Source organism: Phaenicophaeus curvirostris, chromosome 7 (assembly GCF_032191515.1).
Source record: "Phaenicophaeus curvirostris isolate KB17595 chromosome 7, BPBGC_Pcur_1.0, whole genome shotgun sequence".
Lineage (NCBI taxonomy): Eukaryota > Metazoa > Chordata > Aves > Cuculiformes > Cuculidae > Phaenicophaeus > Phaenicophaeus curvirostris.
The window spans coordinates 31,943,055-31,962,735 of record NC_091398.1 but is presented as its reverse complement, the minus strand read 5'-3'; the positions used below and the strand labels follow the sequence as shown (position 1 = coordinate 31,962,735).

Genomic DNA, 19,681 nt, shown 5'->3' with positions numbered 1-19,681 from the left:
GTGGCAGGCCAGCAGTGTGCACATTGTCACTTGTAATGGGCTACCTGACTGTTACCTTGCTAAACTGTAGTGCCTTGATTGCTTTTTGCCTTGTGTAACTGTGCAGGCACAGGTCTGGATGGGCTTTCATACGTAACTAGTTATGGTTACCATACGGCTTAGCCTTAGTGGAGTTGTGATAACTGTGAATGCTTCCTTGAACTTCTGAAAGGCTGTACTCAAAACTGACTAGATGGCAGCTTGAAAGTAAAATATCTTTGTTAGGTCACAAATGTGAACGTGTTTTTGTTAAGAAGTATGTATGCTTCAGCAGATTTTGGCTTTGTAGTTATTTGAAGCTTTCCTATTCACTCACACACGCCTTTATAAATCCCACTTTTAAAAACAACCCCAACGCTGATGTAGTAATTTCAGTTAACTACTTATTTCATAAAAATTTCTCTTTAATTGTTCTAAATCTCAAAACCCCAAACAGCTCTGCAAGTGTTGGGTTGTTCTCTTTGGGGAGATTAAACTCTGCAGTCACTTCTTTAGTAGTCTTCAGCTAGTTCCACCTCAGCATAATCTAGGCTCAGTCTCGCTGGTTGTAGCATTGTGGCTCTATCTTGTGTTCTGTGAAAGCTTGCTTTCATGATGGCTAATGATGTACTATCTGTTTCCTGCTCCCAGGAGATTTACTGAGCTAAAACACTATAGCGATGAACTGCAGTCTGTCATATCACACCTTCTGCGAGTCAGAGCTGTAAGTATTTCCCATGTGTGTCGTGACAAATAGTACAATTTATTTCTAAGACAGTATTTCTTGTTTAGTCAAGAGAACTGGTATATGTGCTCTAGACTAAGGGCAGTTGTGCCTGAGCGTATCTGGCTCTGGAGCACAGGGAAGGAGATGGCAAGGAAGGAGGGCACTGACTTATTACAGATTTGGGTGGTGGAAAGTGTTCCAAATGTGATGGTTGAGTTTGGCAGTCACTGGAGGAGCAAACACACGCATATTGCTAATCTGCCCTCTCCCCTGATGGTCATATATCAGAGGGAGGTGTTTTAGAGATGACAGAGATGTCTGCTTCTCTCTACTCAGCAGAAGAATTGCTTTTGCTGGATGCCTGGGCTGGGAAGACCCCCAAAACACCATTTTCTGTTCAGGCATGTAATACACTGTGTTGCTTGCAGTATAATTTATGCTTCCCAGCTCACTTTTTCTTTTTTTTTTTTTGGCTTATTCTTCAATCTCTAATGAATAATGTTCTCTCTAATGAACGTTTATGAACAATTATGTCATGCTGATGGGCTGAGAATGGAAATTCTTTTTTTTAAATTACAAAAAGGAAATGGGAAATTACAATTCCAATAATGAGCGTGATACTGCTTTATAGAATGTTCAACAGGGATTTAATTTCTGATGGAAACTGTACAGCAAAGAGGACTAATTGATTGCCCTGTTGAGCTGAGGCTCTTGGAGGTTTAATCACTGGTGTTCTACTGACAGTGCCTTTTTCTTGGGGCTGTATGTGCCTGAGAACTGTTGGGAAATTTGCTTATGTTTCCTTTTTACTGCTTCGACAGACCAATAACAGTAATTCTTCCTGAACTTCAGTTTCATTCATTGGTACATGACAATTACAAGAGCATTATCTGGGTTACAAGTCACACTTCCGAGTGTACATGTGGTCTTTTCTTTTGAGGTTGTTGCTGCAGCCAGCACTACAATGCTGGCAGATACTGGTTCTCCAAACAGCTGAAATGACATCTAGCTTGAGCAGTAAGTTCTGCTCATTTCCTTTCCTTTGTTTCACTGAGCTGGATGGAAAAATCAAGTCACTTATTAGAATTTTACTGATGTTTCCTTACAGTCTTGGTGACAGGATGGACTTTTGTCTTGCCATCATTATGTTAAATTAGCAAGTGTATATATAAATTTGGTGTTATTTGGGTAAAAGAGTCCATGCCTTACATCTGGTTGTCAAAAACTGAAGGTAACCTGATTATTTGTGGTCTTCATAGGCATACCCATACTTGAACGCTGCCAAACAAATACTTGAAACGTTATTTTTCAAGATAGCCTCTGTCTTCAAAGACTTAATGCTGTTGATTTTTCCTTCAGTAGTAGCTTAGATTAGATGTAGGCTTAGTCTTGCTTAAGCGTGTGAAAATATCAGACCTTTAGCTTGAAGATTGTCTGTGGGTTTTCACAAAGCGATTGCACTTATTATTGATGACCAAAACCTGTCTCTAAAATGTTTTAGAGGGTAGCAGACCGGCTATATGGAGTCTATAAAGTCCATGGCAACTATGGAAGAGTATTCAGGTAAGAGTTCATCCAGTTGTTAAATATATATGGAAAGAGAGATAGAATGAGAGAAGGGAATTTGTTGGTTATGTTGTTATCCTCAGCATTTCAATGTCTGCCTTGAAAAAATTTGTGTTGCGGTACTAATGAGATTTCTGTGTTGGATGTAGCTATCTCTGAATCTGATGAGCTTAGTCTATAGTGAAAGCTTTTTGGTTTGTATTCCCGACCTTTGGGGATTTTGCTGTTGTGTTGGCATTCTGTTTCTTCAGAAAGTAACTTAGTTTTATGCAGTTGTCTCTGAAAATCTTCTAGTTCCTTTTAGTGGTTAAAAGTCAACAATTGTATCTATCCAATTTTAGTACATATTCTAAGTGAATTTGCCAATCGTTTTTTGATTTATATGAGCAAGTTGCATGCTCAAGTTTTCCATCTCGCTGGAGAATTAAAGAATTTAAACTTCTGGTTAAGGGAAACCTCCTGCTTCTACACACTGTTCAAGTGCTAAATTTAATTCTCTGGGTTAATGGATTGCAGATGTCTTTCTCATTGGGGGTTTTAAAGTGAAATTAGGTGTAGTTCTGTAATAACACAAAGACAAACAAATGTCAACATCAGCAGAGTGGAATGTTTATGAAAAAGTGAAGGACAGAATAGATGCATGAGACATAAATTATATGAAATATAAGGGGACCTCCTCCTTTTTTCTTGTAAAAAGAGTTGTGGATATAATTCTTGTAACTAAGAAATCTCATAAGGCTTCACAAAGCTGAGAACATGATTAAAATTGCGATGTACATACTTGGGTGTCCAGAACAAGTCTCCTGCTATTTTAATTGTAGCTCTGTTTCCTTCTTTATCTAAATGATCTCCATGATATGAATTGGTACTGGCAGTAATGAGATGGTTGTAAGTTGCTATTTTTTTAATGAATAGAACTAAACCACAGTCTACTATGAAAACAGAAAACAACATATACCAAACAGTTTCAGGAGCAGTAAAATACTTGCAAATGTCAAGTCCCACCTTCTAATTCGTGGAACAGGAGGCTTCTATCTGATGTGTTGCAAATCTGGAAAGCTTAGTTTCTTCTTAATGAGCATGTTAGACCAAATTCTGTTTTAGAAAGTTCCCTAGCCCTTGCCTCTTCCTTTATTGCAAGTACTACTGTCTTTTTTTTTTACTTTTAAATTTAATTTTAGCTATTTAAACATACTCTCTCTTTCTTCTCAAAACCAATGCCAAATTAAGTATATTTGTAAGGATGAGTTTAGGTGGCAGAGACAAGAGTTTAACAGAGCACTGTAAATAGCCTTGCCACGCTGTCAATGTTGCTCCTTAGAGGAAGAAAACAGTTCGGCCAAGTCTAACTTTGAGGCAGTTTCCATTCAGGTGTCACCTGGAAAAAAACTATACACAGGATGCAGCTCATTAACTTCCCTTACCCTTCATGTCTGGTGTTGTTTCTCGTTTGTTTTTCCTACAGTGAGTGGAGTGCAATAGAAAAGGAGATGGGGGATGGGTTGCAGAGTGCTGGCCACCACATGGATGTGTAAGTACTGACTGAATATCTGATAGTTTGATGTAAGCCAGATGCAGAACTCTCTCTTTCCTCTCTTTTTCCCTCAACCCAAAAGTATATACAAGCATTGCACTGGGAAGGCTGGGAGTGCGTGGTTTTTAGGTATACAGTATTTCTGTGACTTGAATGCAGGCACAATTTTAGCATCCATGTGTTGTATTAAGTAGCTCAAAAGGTCTCAGGAGAGCCAGACGGGTTTCTTTTTTTATTATTATTTTGAAATTGTAGAAGTGTTTGGAATTCATCCAGTTTTTCTTTTAAGCTACTATGCCAGAAACTGGTGGAATACAGCTTTAATGTACTGCAGACCTGATGAGATCCATTTGGTTTTGATAGCAGCTTTTGTACTATGCAGTGGATGGCACACAGATTTGGACTTAATTACAGAAAGTTAAGAAATTTAATTCATCAGCACCAAAACTCCAGTGGATTCTTGAAACAAATACTGACTGGATGTAATGGAGAATCCTCCCTTTTTGCATCTTTAGAGTCAGTTGGCAGAATACGTGAAGCACAGCCTTCAAAATAAGAGTTGAGCACTTCAGGGTGCTCACGGAAGTGGTGTTCTAGGTTCATGCTTTCTGCTTTCAGGCAGTCATATATAGTAAGTGAAACAGTATAGTTTCTCATCACTCTGATTCCTCTTCAATAACCACGCGGTACAGGTAAGTAACAACTCCTGCTAGAGATGGAAGTTTTGGAGCTTATTCATACAACATTTTTACTGATAGAGTGTAATTTATGTTGAAGTAAAGTTTTCAGTTTTAGTTTGCAGTGCAGATTTACATATGTGCCACTGCCTGGTTGCATTTGATGTCATGCCCTGTCAGGTGGAAAGGTTTGAAGAGCCATGCCAAACTTTGCCCTTGGCTTCTTCAGAATAATTCTGGTTTTTTAGATCTTTAAGAATTTGAATGCTTCTGAATAATTTATTCACACTTCTGTGTTTTGGCTAGCATGGTGGTTTGCATCCAAATAAAGCTATAATATTTTTTTAGACAGAGGGCTCTGATGAGAATAAAGAAAAGCATTCTGGTTTCAGAAGAAAATAATTGGAGTAGAGGTGGAATACAACGTTAAGCACCCACAACTGTATTCAGAGATTGAAGAGATTATGAAAACATGGCATAATATAGTGGATTTAACGAGGCATGAGATTTTCAGTGGTTCATATACACCCCAGTAAGATGTTAAACACCTAGAAATACATAACCAACAAAAATAAGTGGGTCTCACTTCTGAATTAGGAGAGTGAACTCTCTCAACATATCCGAGATGTTTAATGTTCCTGTCGGTAGCACAGTTAGGGTTCAAGAGCCAGAGTAATGGCAGTGAGTTTCTGGGTAACTTTAGTCACTGCATGAAGTCTGAGATAGCTTTCATTGTCTGTCATCTCTTCTGCTCTTGCACTCTCCTACAATAATCTTTTTGACAAATCAAGCAAGAAGCAGCAGCTGCGAGATTCAGGAACTCGCTCAGTGACCCATGCGGCCTCCTACCAGTAAGGATCATATCTGGGTTCTCTTGAAATTATAACTTACCAGTCCAGTTACCGTTCCCATAACGTTAGACAGGGGTTTATTGCAATAGAAATCTACTTTAAGAACATTGCCTCATGTAGATGTTAAACTTCAAGGCTAGTTTAATTATTTTCTATCCACCCCATATGCTGTAGTCTTTACTAGGTGTTTAGTTAAGCTTTTGAGTTGTTATTGTTTAGTATGATCTAAAACTGCTAGTATTTGGAGAAGACATTCCAAAGCACCTCTGGGTGTGTGTTGTGTAACAGGATGAAGCTTGCTAAAATGATAAAAACCAAAAGATTAGTCTGAGAAAGCTTGAGTGAATGCCTGTAATTCTGTCACTTAAAAGATGAAAGAAAATAGTGCCAGACATTTGACTTCTGTCCCTTATGCTATTAATGAGTGATCCTTTATCTCCCTATCAACTAGACTGTCCCTACTAAAGTAGGGGTTTAGCTGATGATTCCCATGAAGATTGGGAACATAGAATCATAAAATGGTTTGGGTTGGAAGACACCTTCAAGATCATCTAGTTCCAGCCCCCTTGCCATGGGCAGGGACACCTTCCTCTGGATCAGGTTGCTCAAAGCCCCATCCAACCTGGCGTCGAACACCTCCAGGGATGGGGCATTCACAGCTTCCTTGGGCAACCTGTGCCAGTGCCTCACCACTGTCATTGTGACAAATTTCCTCTTAATGTCTAGTCTAAATCTTCCCCCTTCCAATTTAAAGCCATTCCCCCTCATCCTGTCACTCCATGCCCTTGTAAAAAGTCCCTCTCCAGCTTTTCTGTAGCCCCTTCAGGTACTGGAAGGCTGCTACAAGGTCTCACCAGAACCTCCTCTTCTTCAGGCTGAACAACCCCATCTCTCTCAGCCTGTCCTCACGTATTAGGTACCTTTACTGCAGTGTTTCTTCTTAACACTTTTCCTAGTTTACATAACTTCTTAGGACAAATCAGTATTTAAGCTTCCACTTAGGCAGTCAGAAATAACTTGTCTTGCTGTTTTGTTTTTTTTTTATTTTCAAATCAAACTTTCGTGTCTTTATGAAAACCCTGTCTGCGTGAGGTGGATTTTTGTTTCCTGCTTTGTTTGTTTGCCTTTTTGGAGAGTTACTCTGCCACAGATGAGCTCTAGTACAGCTTTAGTCTTAGAACTTCTTGAAACTGAAATGTGGTCCATCTGGTGCCCTGAGAAATCTAACCACTATGCTAAATTTAATGCATTTCAGAACTTAAAAGAGGCTAAGCCTTTTCTGACCTGTATGGCTGCAGGATTTTTTTTCAGAACAAGGATATTTTTTAACAGTTTAGACATCTTCCTGATTTTGATACATAACGTGATTTCTTCTTTTTCCTGTTCTTGTACCCCTTTTGCTTAAACTGATCTGCTGTTGCAGGTCACTTCATGTTATGCTTATTTATCAGCAATAGCCTTGGTAGGGCTTTTCCTGGGTGTGCCACATTTCCACAGAGCATCAAAACAGCTCATCGTTCTCACAAACTGATAAAATTCATAATGGAACAGATGGGCATGTCTGCAACTTTTCCTCAGGCTCTGCATTCTTCCAGTTATTCTGCAGGTAGACACTCCCTCTTTGAAGAGCTTTAGTTTGCATGCCCTGCTGAGCAGGCCTGAGGATGATGATAACTTTCAGGAGTGTTGCTTAAATTCCTAGGGTTCTAAGTGATGTTGATGTTTCTTTTAAAGCTTATAGGGGGCACTTCTTGTTCTTTCCTGAGTGACATTACTACTTCCCTTTCAGCTTGAATCTCTGCCTGTTCTTCCATAGAGCCAGTTACTGGAGAGGCACAAGAAGAAAGGGAAAAACTCAGACTTTGCGAAAACATTAAAGCCAAGAGGTGTTGTAATTAATGTTTAGGTCACATCGTGCTGGTCGCTAGACAAGCATGGACATACGCTTGCTTTGGAGAGCCTGCAGCAAGGGTTTACTGCATACTTGAGAATCCAGACTGAGTTGGCAGAATAGAGGAAGGCATTTGTGATGGGATCTTATTAATTTTCTTTATCGCCAGTGGCATACGTCTTGTATTGCTGGCTAGAGTGGCATCCAGTTTCTGTCACTGTGCCAAGTGAGACATGCAGTTACTGCTTAGCTATAGGCCTGTCCCTGCAAATCTGTCCAAGCGGAGTCCCCTTGGTTAGTGAGAACCTATTAAATATTGTCCAACAGGCAGTATAGACCAGAAAAAGAAAGCATTTTTTGCCATTTTTGGGGGACATAGGCCTAATGACAAAACTCTTACTGAATTTGAGAGCTGCGGAGTTGGTCCAAGCTCATGTTCATCAGATTTCTCCCTAAAAGGAAGGTTTTAACTTCTTGTTGCTCTCAATTGATATGCCCGACTTACACAGCAGACAAAGCAAAAGACTCTCAGGGAGCTAAAGGACTTATTGTCATGGTTTTCTCAGCACTACTGTGAGTTCTCTTGTATGCAGGCTGAATAGCAAAGAATGAAAGCAGTCTCTTTGCTTTTCAGAAGGTATGATGTTCATGTTCCTATACCTTAATGCTTTAAGCTTGCTGGATTTCTTCTGCGCCATGTCTTTTTTTCATCTTAGTGCTGCCTATTGAGAGTCCACCAAAGAAAAGGAATAAGTTGTTTTCCTTTCTTGTAATAAAAACTGCCTCATCCTCAGCTGATAGATCTTATACTTGTGGAAGGATTCATTGTAGTAACCAGCCAACCAAACAGGCCTGTGGAAATGTTTATATTAGCTGGTTCAGAGTTTAATTAAAAAGAAGGGAGTCTCCTTTTTGCAAGTGCCTTTTACTGTTTACTTTGTGACTGGTGTTTCTGTCAAACAGGTATCCTCACTTTTGCTGTATGTGTAGTCCTTAAAGGCTAAATTAAAGAACATTTTTATTTAGCCTTGTCTGTTTTTCACCAGATATGCAGCTTCTATTGATGACATACTGGAAGAAGAGGAACATTATGCGGATCAGCTGAAAGAATATCTCTTCTATGCAGAAGCCCTGCGGTATGTGCAGAAGTGTATAGCTCAAATGGAAGCTGTAGTCCTCTCCCTTGACATTTTCTTGATATTGAATTTATTTTGGTAACCTCTTCTCAGAGAAATAGAAATGTTCAGTGTTGTGGAATCTCCATGTCTCCATGTTCTCATTTCTTCCTTTGCGTACTCATATTTGATTACCATGTGGGTGGCCATAAAAATTAGAATTGAGCTGATCAGTTGTGAAATTACAGAAATGCTAAACTCTGTATACTGTAGAAGGTAATGCCATTTACTCCTCTAGTTACAGTGTTTCTTTGACTTCTTGTATCATAGTGCCCCAATGTGTTGAAAGCTTCAGTTTTCAAATGAGATCAGCCAAACAGAGCTGCTACAGCCATTACGAATTCCAGCAAATTTCAAAGTGCCCTACATAACTTTTCATCTGCTGTACAGTATTGTGCATCTAAGTACCAGTGGTTTCTTTTGTCATTGGTTTGGTGTGGTGTTTTTTATGTTATTCTTTTATAGGGCAGCTGTCCTTTACAAGAGTGAATACAGAAGAAGCTTTTATGCTATAAGATTGTGCCTAAAGCTATTGTGCTCCCCTCAGCCTGGACCTGAACCTCTTGGAGAGGTTCAGTAGTGGTGTAGAGAATTGGGTTGGCAAATGTGATGGTTGTTGTGTGGGAACCCAGAGCACTAGTAGCCTCTCCTAGGAGATAAATGTGCATCTGGCAGTGGAGTACGGATGTAGCATCATCAGCCCACACAGGACTGGGATTTACTGCAGGTGGTCAGAGGAAACTCCTCTTTTCCAGATGAAAGGAGCTATATGAATCTAGGTGCAGTTTCTTGCTTCATTGTTTAAAAGATAAAATGTGAAGAATTTTCTTATTGACTGATGCATTGCTGCTGTGACAGGTACCATCTCCAGGTGCCTTTTGTCATCATTATGATTTTTCTGTAATATACTTTAAATAAAACCATTTTACAATGGTGTCCTTAAGTAGATGGTGGGGCTTGTATTGCTGAGTGCCTCAAAATAAGTATTAAAAGGGGAGAAGAGCAGAATGCTGCTGTACTAAGAACTTACTTTATGCTTTGATCCAAGCTTGCTTAACTATGGCATTTGCAGAGTTATGCGTTCTGTGATAAGGCTGTTGAAGTTGAGCTGGATAAATAATTGAATGTGTTGCCTGCCAGAAAAAAAAAGCGTGATGCCATTTGTAAAGTTCAAATGGAAGGAAATGTAGCGAAACAAAGTATTACATGACGGATCTTTAATTGCTTACTTTTCAGGGCAGTTTGCAGGAAACATGAACTAATGCAATATGACTTGGAAATGGCTGCACAGGACCTAACATCCAAGAAACAGCAGTGTGAGGAGCTGGCAACAGGCGTGAGTATTTCCACTTCCTTCTCCAGAATACCTCTTTTTTTTTTCTTTTTTAATTTTTTATTTCAGCCAAGTTACTTAGAGCAACATTTAGATGGCACTAACATGCTGGCTGCTGCTTGAGAAGTGATATCATATGAGCTGTAGGCATCTGAAGTTTGAAGTAACTTAGTTCTTGGTGACATAAGCTGTTTATACCAAAACTCTTTTATTGAATACTAAGCAAGTAAAGGGTTACAGGAAATATGACCCAAGCGTAACACAAACAACTCTATCCTGAAGATCAAAATTCTGAAAGCTTCCTCTGGCTTTTGAAAGGTGGATATTACTGGTATGTGGCTGGTCTCTTTTATGTGGAAGATTATTTTACTTAAACCATTATCTCAAAGTTGTAACTTCAAAAAAAGAGTTTAGAATTTTTAATGTTGCTATTCAGTCTACTGATGCTCTATACACTTCTACTTTATGGCTTTTCTTTCTCATCCTGAACACAACTCAGGCTTTTTCCTACTTTTGTAGGAAAATGGCTCTGAAAGGTTGCATATGTCAGTGGAGTGACTCACTTAGGGTCCAATCCACAGGCTGGCCTTAAGAATTTGAACACAAATTTACTTCCTCCCCACTTTGCTTAGTCTAATGTGAGCCCCTATACCTTCCATAGCTACTTACCAATGGGATACTCATGAAATAGAAGTTAAAACCCAGAATCAACTGGATAATAAGAATATGCCAAATGCTGGTGAAAATCACATAATGACTTGTGGCTGTGCTCAGAATCCCAGACCTAGAGTGTCTTCTGCTTTTTGTAGACTGTGAGAACATTCTCCCTGAAAGGGATGACCAGCAAGCTCTTCGGGCAGGAAACCCCTGAGCAGAGGGAAGCCAAGGTAAAGGTTCTAGAAGAGCAGATACAGGAAGGAGAAGAACAACTTAAGTCTAAAAATCTGGAGGGCAGGTAAATGAGCTTGACTTCTCAAAGAAAACACAGGGCTTGTCTTAGTAAAAGTCCTTGACTGGATGCTCTTGAAGGTGTTTGCATTTTATAAGTGTTTTTAATATATTCTTGGTGTTTATGAGCTGTCTATAAAAGCTCCTGTCAGCTGCAAGTTGTGAAATAAAGTACAGTACATGTAGTTAGCTTCTGGTCTGAGTGTAGGGCTTATGTAAACCTAATGACTTTCCCAGTTACTGAGGCCACTCTAATGGCTGACTTGCATGCTTTTATGTTCAGCTGGTAATAAGTTTAGCAGGTGGGCTTGTAGGTCTGCAGCTGAGTAGCCTAAGACTCAAAAGCTGATTTGCTTCAAATACAGCATTTAACTGGGTTTATGTGCATGGGTCCTGAGCTTGTATTCTGCAACTTCTCTTATGGAGGACAACTGACTCCTGTTCAAAAGAGATTAGAAGTTCTGGTGAGTTGTTTTGAGTAATTGCTTCTTGGTGCTCTAGTGAAATTTTCTTCAGGAATACAAACATGAAAAATAGGAACTAATGTTCCTAAAGCAATGTGATTGTGTTGGCACATGTCCATTGTGTGATACAAGGGGTAAACGTGCTATCTCCTAGTATGTTAGGATTAGAACAGGAAAGATAAGTCTAGTTCATGAATAGTTCACAGTAACAAGATGGTCAGTGAATGCAATTCCTTAATCACTTTGACAGAAATACCGGGGATCTGCTTTTGTAGCTCTGGAAGCAATTTTCGAGTGAATACTTGCCTTGTATGTATAGACCAGCACAAACAAGAGCTGTGAATTACAGAAATGTGTAATACCTCCATTTTAGTTGAGGAGACCTGAAGGCATATCACCAAGCCAACAAAATTAATTCCTGAAGCAAATTGTCCAACTCAAATTTGCATTGCAGAAGTTTTCTGGACTTAAGTGTCAAACCCTGATAACAAGTGAGTTTTCACATTGGAAAGACCGAGATTCTGACTTGAAAATTGATAAAGAAATGTGCAATGTTGTGTGCTGAGTATTAGCACGAGGATACTTGGTTACCCCCACAGAAGCTGAGAAGAAAAGTGTGTTCTGAATTGTGCTGGTTCTATGGCAGTGGTGCTTACTGAGGGGGAAAAAAACAAACAACCCACCCAACACATTCTTTGAAACTGATTCTCTAAAAACCTTAATAAGAAGATGGAGAATTAGGTAGCAGTACTAAATATAAAATGAGGACACTGTGGGACGCATAGTAAATACAGAACTTTGTTTATTGATCAAAAAGATGGAGTTCTTTGTCATACATAGCTTCTCTGCTGAGGGTTCAGAGAAAGGAACATCATTTGAGGGTGGAACATGTTAAAAAACTAATAGAAATACTGCTTTTGTTTCCAGAGACTTTGTGAAAAGTGCCTGGGCTGACATTGAACGGTTTAAAGAACAGAAGAATCATGATTTGAAGGAGGCGCTTATAAGCTATGCTGTTATGCAGATTAGCATGTGCAAAAAGGTACGTTTGTGAAAGGGCAGGATAGGATTGTATCGTATCAGCAGGGGATCAGATGCAAACTTCCAATAACTGGGAATTCTGCAGTCACAGAAGGTTGGAAGTCACTAGCTTAAAACCTCCTACATGTTCTGTCCTACTCTAATCCAGTAATGTGTTAATGTTGATATAGAATATGTAGTGTGGTCCAATTCCAGTGTGGTCTCTGCCTTACTCTTGGGTGAAATTCTGTGGGACTTTTTTGTAGAGTCTTCTGTGGAAGAAAGTCTAATGATGAGGTTTGTGAACAAAGTGTATTTCCACTTATTGAATTTTAACTTTTTTAAAGGGAATTCAAGTTTGGACAAATGCAAAGGAATGCTTCAGCAAGATGTGATTTTTCTGGAAATGAATTCCTCCTCCAAGTGCCAGAGAATGGAAGCACAAATGTATAACACCGATGTTAAGTTGCTACATGACTTACATATAAATCATGAAATAAATGAGTTGAGCGAATAGTTTTTCTTTCTGCTGATTGTAATTGTTAATAAAGGACAGAAAGGACATGTTGTTAAATGTTTACCCCTGACTGCCATTTCTGTGGCATGTTTTCTATGTGGTAGCAAATAATTCAGGTGTAAAAGAGTTACTGAAAACTACAGGTCTGTATTGTGGCAAAGATATAGGGAAAGCTATCACAGAAAGTATGAACTGAACTGTTTTGAGACTTGTGAAACACCATGCTCTATAATGTTTAGATCACTTCCAGATGCCCTTTTCAGCCCTTGCTGTTTAGAATTTGTAATGCTCAAGGGTGCTTTGGTTTTATAATGGGACACACAGTTATGTTCTTGAGGCCTACACCATAAGAGGACAAAAAATGAGCTATTTTAACGCCGAGGGCTCATATTTAAATGCCTTTGCATGTCCATAGAGAAATGTGCTTTTCCAGAGTTAGGTTAAGCAGTCTCAAGCTCCTGAGATGTTTGAAACTCTCTACAGTAGAGGTGTTGTACAGTGGTTTGATACAATATCCTGCATTTACTAGTTCCCACTTAAGTTTTGATATGAGTATTGATTTCTTATTAAACTTCTTCCTGCAAGTAAAGGAGACTGGTGGTCCAGCTGAGCAGCAAAACCAAAGTCAAAGCTGTTAAGAGGTGGATGCAACTTCTGTTTGGTTGTTTGGAACCTGTTTACACTAGAGGTGAATCTGGCCTGTGGTACCTCTTCTTGTGGTTTGGTTCTTAAAAGAATTAGATGCTGAAATAAAAAACCAAGTGCAACTTCTCTAGTACTTAAGAGCAGTGATGCACAGAATCCACAACGAACCAAGGTGTCTGGCTCCTGTAATGATGTTTCAGTGTGTGTGTACCTGTGTGTGTATATACACCAGTGTAACATGGTTTGCAGTTACACGTACTTGCATTAAATGTTTCCAGTTATGAAAAACACTTATCACTGTCTCGTATTGGGCCTTTTCTATGTACTTGCTTAAAGGTCCTGAAGTCTCGTGGAGTTTGGCAGACTTGATTGCTAGTCCTAAAGGAAGCTTTGTAATGTTACGTTGAAAAGTGTGTTTGATTATTCTGGATTATAACACTACTCAGACTTTGATTTTTAAGAGATACTCTACAAAGTCCTCAGAAATTCTTTTGGCGAATTATCAATAATGTAGTTACTGATATGTCCTGTGTTAGTTTTGTCTCTGCAGCATTTCTTTCCTATAAAACCATTGTAAAGAATTTGTAGGCCTGGTGTACACTACAGCTTAAAACTCTGAAGTAAAATGCTGGTCGCTCTGATAACCTATATTGGCTTTTCCAAAGCGTGTGACACTCCTGGCTGTGAGATGATGTTGGGCAGAAAGAGGTCTCCGTATAACATTTGCAAGGAGAAGTTTTGTTCCATTCAGAGGTTGCAGTATCCAGTTCTGATATGGGCTGAAGGACTCTTACATTCCAAACCAAGAAGTTGCACACTTGATGTATTTAGTAAACCTTCTAAAGGAGTGGTGCCTTAATGCAATACCGTGAGGCGCTCAGAGTAGGTATTTTTCATGCACTTTGATTTTTGGTAGATCTTTCTGGTGCCTCTTTCCGCATTTCACTTGCTGTACAGCTTATTAAATGTATTAGTATGCCTTCTTTCATTGCTAGTTGTACTAAATTTGAGAAGGGAACAAAACAGTTCTTGTAAGTTTTGTGCCAAATAAGCTAAATAAAATTGCTCTTTGATATTTTTGTTCTATTGTTTTTTGTAAAAATGCTGTCTTCCTGATTCTGACAAGTGCTGTTTGGTGTCTTAAAACCGCTTCTTGTCCATCTCAGCTCTCAAATGGCCTCCAAACTTGTGTTAAAATTGAAGTAATAAATTGCCTGCAACCAGCCTATTTGCTTTTTAGGTGAAGAACGTGGTGTTAAGGCCAAACTTAGATGCTTGTTACAAGTCAGCTTTGATCCTTTCTTTGGTTTTGCCCAAATGGAGTAAGCTGTCTGAATTTTGTGTGTGTCTTCATCTAGGTAAGAGAAGATGAATTTGAAATGGATTTGTGGTTATTGACAGAAATTGAGTGAAAGGCGTATTAAGGACAATTTGCAATAATTTTCTTTCTTTTACTTCTGCTGTTTGCAGAAAAGCATTGCACGTGGTCAATGTGTGTGTGGATTTTAGGAAACAGTGAAGGCTTCTCCCCGTCTTTTAGTTTTTTATCTTTTTAAGGGGAAATACTCTAGTTAATGACTGTTTCTATGTGGTTAATAGAGTCCACATGAGAAATGCGTACTTGGGAAGCATGCATTTTTCCAGCTACAGTGCAGATTTAATTTCTGTAACTTAATCCACTTTTCCTCCAGTTATCCAGTAAACATCAAAAATTGGTGGAAGGCCTTGAGAATAATAGCAGGTAGGTTCATTTTTACTGAATCTTGACAAAATGCTTGCATATGAAAGAATTTACCTGCGTGGATCATCTGATTTGCTGATGGGAGCTATCACTTCTGTCCCAGGCAGCTTTGCTGGGTGGATTGTCACTGCTCATGCTATCCCTGACTTTCCCTGTTATTAGCAGGACCCTGACTTGTCAGTACATTTTAGTTGCCGCTGTTGTATGAAAAATAGCCGGGGTGAGGGAGCCAACTGAAGTGGAAAGAGAAAGTATTTTTATGAACTCCTTATTTTTTGTAAATGTTGTATTATTTCAGTATCTGGCACGTCAGCCAAAGCGGAGTTAACCTAGCAGCTGTGTGCAGCGACTACCTTGGCAAGCGCAGAGGAGATCTTGGAGCTCAGGCCCACGCGGAGGAGCAATCCTCGTGCAGGTGAGCCAGAGGGAAGTGGCAGCTGTAGCCAAATGCACAGCAGAGCCAGCACAGCAAGGCTGAGATCCCAGAGCGGTTGGCTGGGCTGTGTGCACTGTGGCCTAGGAGAAACCCTGTTTTCCTTTGTGATTCCCTATGACGAAATATATTCTGTGCATTTTGGTTGATGAAACAAGAAACGCTGTCTAATGTCCTCTAAAGGATTATAGGGAAGGAAGTTGTCTTAATTCCCTACACCCCCACGCTCACCTTGCAATGGCAAGGCAGGGGTCTAATTCATGTTTCCTTATGTCCGCCTGTTCTGTGCATCCCTGCTGCCTGCGCCTTGTATCTGCTCCTAGAGCTCTGTGGGGAGGCACGACCGGTGGAACAAAAATCTTCATACAGGGCTGCTGTAGGAATAATGCAAACAGAGGAAGCGAGCGGAGTGAGAGCTGGTGAAACGGGAGCACAGGCTTCAGTGCCAAATCCAAGTACAGCGCCAGCAAGAGCAGTCACCTCTGTAGGCAGTCGCTTTTGCTGCTGTTGCAGGGTTAATATCTGCTCTAAGCCCTGCAGCTTGAGTGCTCCTGCCTGCCAGCTTCCCTCCCGCTTCCCCAGCAGAGCTGGGGTTTCTCAGGGCAGGGGTGGCCCACAAAGGATGCGGCTCTTGATCCAGCTTCTGCAGAAAGCTCAGTGCTGCAGGAGAGTAACTTGTGTGAGCTGCTTCACTCCAGTGGGTGGCTGCCGGGGCGGGTAAGATGCTTACTGTGGCCTTGGTGACAAAAGAAATGTCTCTCTTTAAATGGCAGAGGCTTCAGTGTCCCCCTCCTGAAACAGGGTAGGAGTTACACATATGCCCTCCGTGGTGCAGCTGCAGTAAGTACCTTCTTCTGCCTCGAGCATACGAAGAGCCTTGACTTAAGTAAAGAGTTGTGACTGGCTACTGTTTTCTGATGCTTCTTGGTATGATACATTGCAGAAACCCTTTTAGTAACACTGACTTCTGTAGGGTCAAATGCAGATGAGAAACCTTTGCTGCCTTCTAGTTCCTCTTGAACGGCTTGCATAGACCAGCCATGCCAAGGCTATGTTTTCTTTCAAAACCCCTTTTTTTTTGCTTTAACTGGTTGTACAAGGTATCTAAAACACAAAACAAAGCCAAATTGGAAAGGATCTTGGGAGGATTTGGAGCAAAACAACTCCAGACAGTGAAAGTGCACAGCGTTTGGAGTTAAGGGGAGATGACACCTGGTCTGATATTTTGCATCTATTTTTAATATGATCGCTTTGAATTTCCTGGTTAAATAAAATAGGAGAAGAAACTTAAGTGTTTAAAAGGCCAGCATAGATGTCGCAGGTGCCTTAACCCTCTGAACACCAGCACGATCATCTATGTGACCAAGGGACCTGCTGGCTGATGTAACTCTAAGCCAGGCTGCCCCACAAACATCCCAGGATCTACAATTAATAAACAGCTTCTTCATCTGCAGTGAACGTTTCTCTGTCTATATTATGGCACATGATAACACCAACTATGTTCTCTTCAGAAAGTAACTGTAAGCGGCCACAGAAAATGAAAAGTGACTTTGCAGTGAGCTTCCCCAGGATGCTAAGGTGGAAAATTATGTAGTCAAAGGGAAAATGCAACCCCGACCGCCCTCTTGTGGGTCTCCAGCTCAGGCTTGCAGGGGCTAGAATAAAACTAGCAGGAGGGAGAAAAATGCCACCTACTCCCTTCCTGCTGCTCAGAGGTGCGAGGGTCATCGCGACAGCTGTAGTGTAATGGGTGCCTAAATAGGGACGGATGGTTATACTGGAACAGATTTCCATGCAGGATTTAGTGATGAATTCATTTGTCACGGTACGTTGCTATTAGTAATGCACGTATTACATTGTGACTTGCAGCTTGTGCACAGGTTCCTCAGGAGCCTCTCGCACCAGGCAAATGCTGCTGTGAGTTGGACTTCAAAGCACAGGTTTCTGAGTTAGTAGTAGTTTTAATTTTTTTTTTCTTAATAGCTGCTTGGAAGAAGTGCTGGCTGCATTGTCAGAAGGAACAACCTGTGACTGTAAAAGCTGCACTACTACATAAGAGATGGCAAAGTTGCCCTTGCCCAATGCTGCTTTGAATTAGCTTTTTCTGAAGTGTGTGCTCTCTGCTCCCAGCTTTGAACCTCACAGTGACAGGGAGGTCAAATCTCGTTATGGTTGTTCGAGGAGCTAAAAGCATAGTCGTTATTTCCATTCATGTTTGTCTGCTTTATCTTCCAGGTGAAGTGTTGGTGGGCTTCTGCCTGCTCACCGCCGATGGCCCTGCAGGCACTGGGTGCTCTGGGGCAGCAGGAAGAGCCACAGTCTCCTTGTGCTGCAGCGAGGTGCCTGCTGGGCCACAGAGCAGAGCTGCACATCCCTCTCATCCTGCATCAAGCAAACTGGAGTGGGCATTACAGTAGCCACAGCAGCATTCCCATTCCTGTGTGACATTCCCTGCTCTCCTCTGTGGATCACATAAGCCCCTGAGACCATTGCTTCTCATTTCAAGGCACATCTGGAGCTCCTGCTGTCTTTCAGAGCAGCTTTTCCCTAGTCCTGATTGTGCTGGGGTGCACGGAACCATGCAGGTTCTGGCATCAAGCTGCTGCTCGTTTGCTTCCATCAGATAACTCCCATCACTGCTTCTCAGCAGTGCAGCTGCTTCTTCTCGAGGGTTCTTAATCTTTTCATCTTCATCACCCATGGTCTCAGTAATGCTCTTACTGCCCAGGCTGTTTAGGAAAGATAGTAACCAACACGGAGCCAGCGCGAGATCCCAGTGGGACACTGCTCCCCCAAAGAGTTCCTATTTCCAGTTATGTCCTGAAACCTCTGGCCAGGGTTTAATTTATTTTAAAGAACCATAGGCTGGCCTTCTGCTTTCTTACTCAAAGCAGGACAAGCCCAACCTGAGTGAGGAAAGCTGAGGTATGGTGGATTTCTGCATTAATACCATTGTTCTATCAAGGAAACCGTAATATATTAAAATGAGAATCAATTTGACAAGATCTGTTTTCCATGAACATGTTGATTGGCATTAATCTCTTTTAACTCCTATATCAACTATTCTTTTCCCAGGGATTACTTTCAGACTGACAGGCCTATAATAATCAAATCTCTCTATGTTTTTTAAACAGGTAAAACATCAGCCTCCTTCTCCCCTTGTGGAATTCCTCCTGAAATACAAGACGTGTTGAAAATTGGTATGCATGGTATTTGGAGTCTTATGATAGGACCTCTATAAGCTGGAGAAGAAGCTGTATGAGACTACAGATATAGGCATTAATGTAAGAAGCTGATGTCTAATGATACACCCTGGGTGTGGTTTGGAAGAAGTTACCTCTTCATGATGGAGATAATGCACTGCTATGGTGCACCTGAAGTATCATTCATTTTTAGCATCCTTCTAAATGAAGTGAAAAGAATATCCTTATGTAGCTTACACGTTATTACGTTGTAACTCTGTGCTGATGTAGAAGCCTAACCAAACTCCAACATCTCAGAAATGAAGGGCTTAATTAACCTTTGAACGATGGAAAGCATCAGGAATTTTCACTGGCAGAGGAGGCTTATTTGTGCATCAGAAGACACCAGTTAGACTGGGAAGCTGAACTATTAGAGGAGATGAGGAAAATCAAAAATCTTTCTCTGTGTTATATCTCCTCAAGTCTGGAGAAGAGGAGACCTTATCTCAGTTTACTGCTTCCTCACAAGGGGAGGAGGAGCAGGCACTGGTCTCTAGTTTCTGATGACCAATGATAGGATTCAAGGAAATGTCAGGAAGATGCACCAGGGGAGGGTTAGGTTGGATATTAGGAAAAGGTTCTTGACTCTGGGGTGGTGGAGCACTGGAACAGGCTCTGCAGGGAAGCAGTCGCACTGCCAAGCCTGACAATATTCTCGAAGCATTTGGGCAACCGGTCAGATACATGGTGTAGATTTTGGGGTTGTCCTCTGCAGAGTCAGTAGTTGGACTCAATGATCCTTGTGGGTCCCTTCCAACTCAGGATATTCTATGATTCTTCTTAAGTACATTTTGCTTCCTTACAGAGAATTGCTCTTTGCTAAACTCGAACTTGTTTGTATGATTACTCTTGCCATTACTCCCCTCTCCATAATACTCTTAGCCATTTCTATTTCTCCT

General features: G+C 40.7%; 1 protein-coding gene across 1 annotated transcript in view; it reads left to right on the top strand.

Moving 5' to 3' along the window:
- The window catches only part of SNX4 (sorting nexin 4), a 37,795-nt gene extending 23,356 nt beyond the window's left edge, over positions 1-14,439 (top strand). Inside the window, exons 7-14 of the mRNA XM_069861478.1 lie at positions 670-742; positions 2,247-2,308; positions 3,777-3,842; positions 8,311-8,400; positions 9,676-9,775; positions 10,582-10,727; positions 12,112-12,226; positions 12,552-14,439. Coding sequence (XP_069717579.1) covers positions 670-742; positions 2,247-2,308; positions 3,777-3,842; positions 8,311-8,400; positions 9,676-9,775; positions 10,582-10,727; positions 12,112-12,226; positions 12,552-12,599 — 700 coding nt within the window. The 3' untranslated portion in view covers positions 12,600-14,439. The remainder of the gene's footprint in view (positions 1-669; positions 743-2,246; positions 2,309-3,776; positions 3,843-8,310; positions 8,401-9,675; positions 9,776-10,581; positions 10,728-12,111; positions 12,227-12,551) is intronic.
- Positions 14,440-19,681: the final 5,242 nt, after the last annotated feature.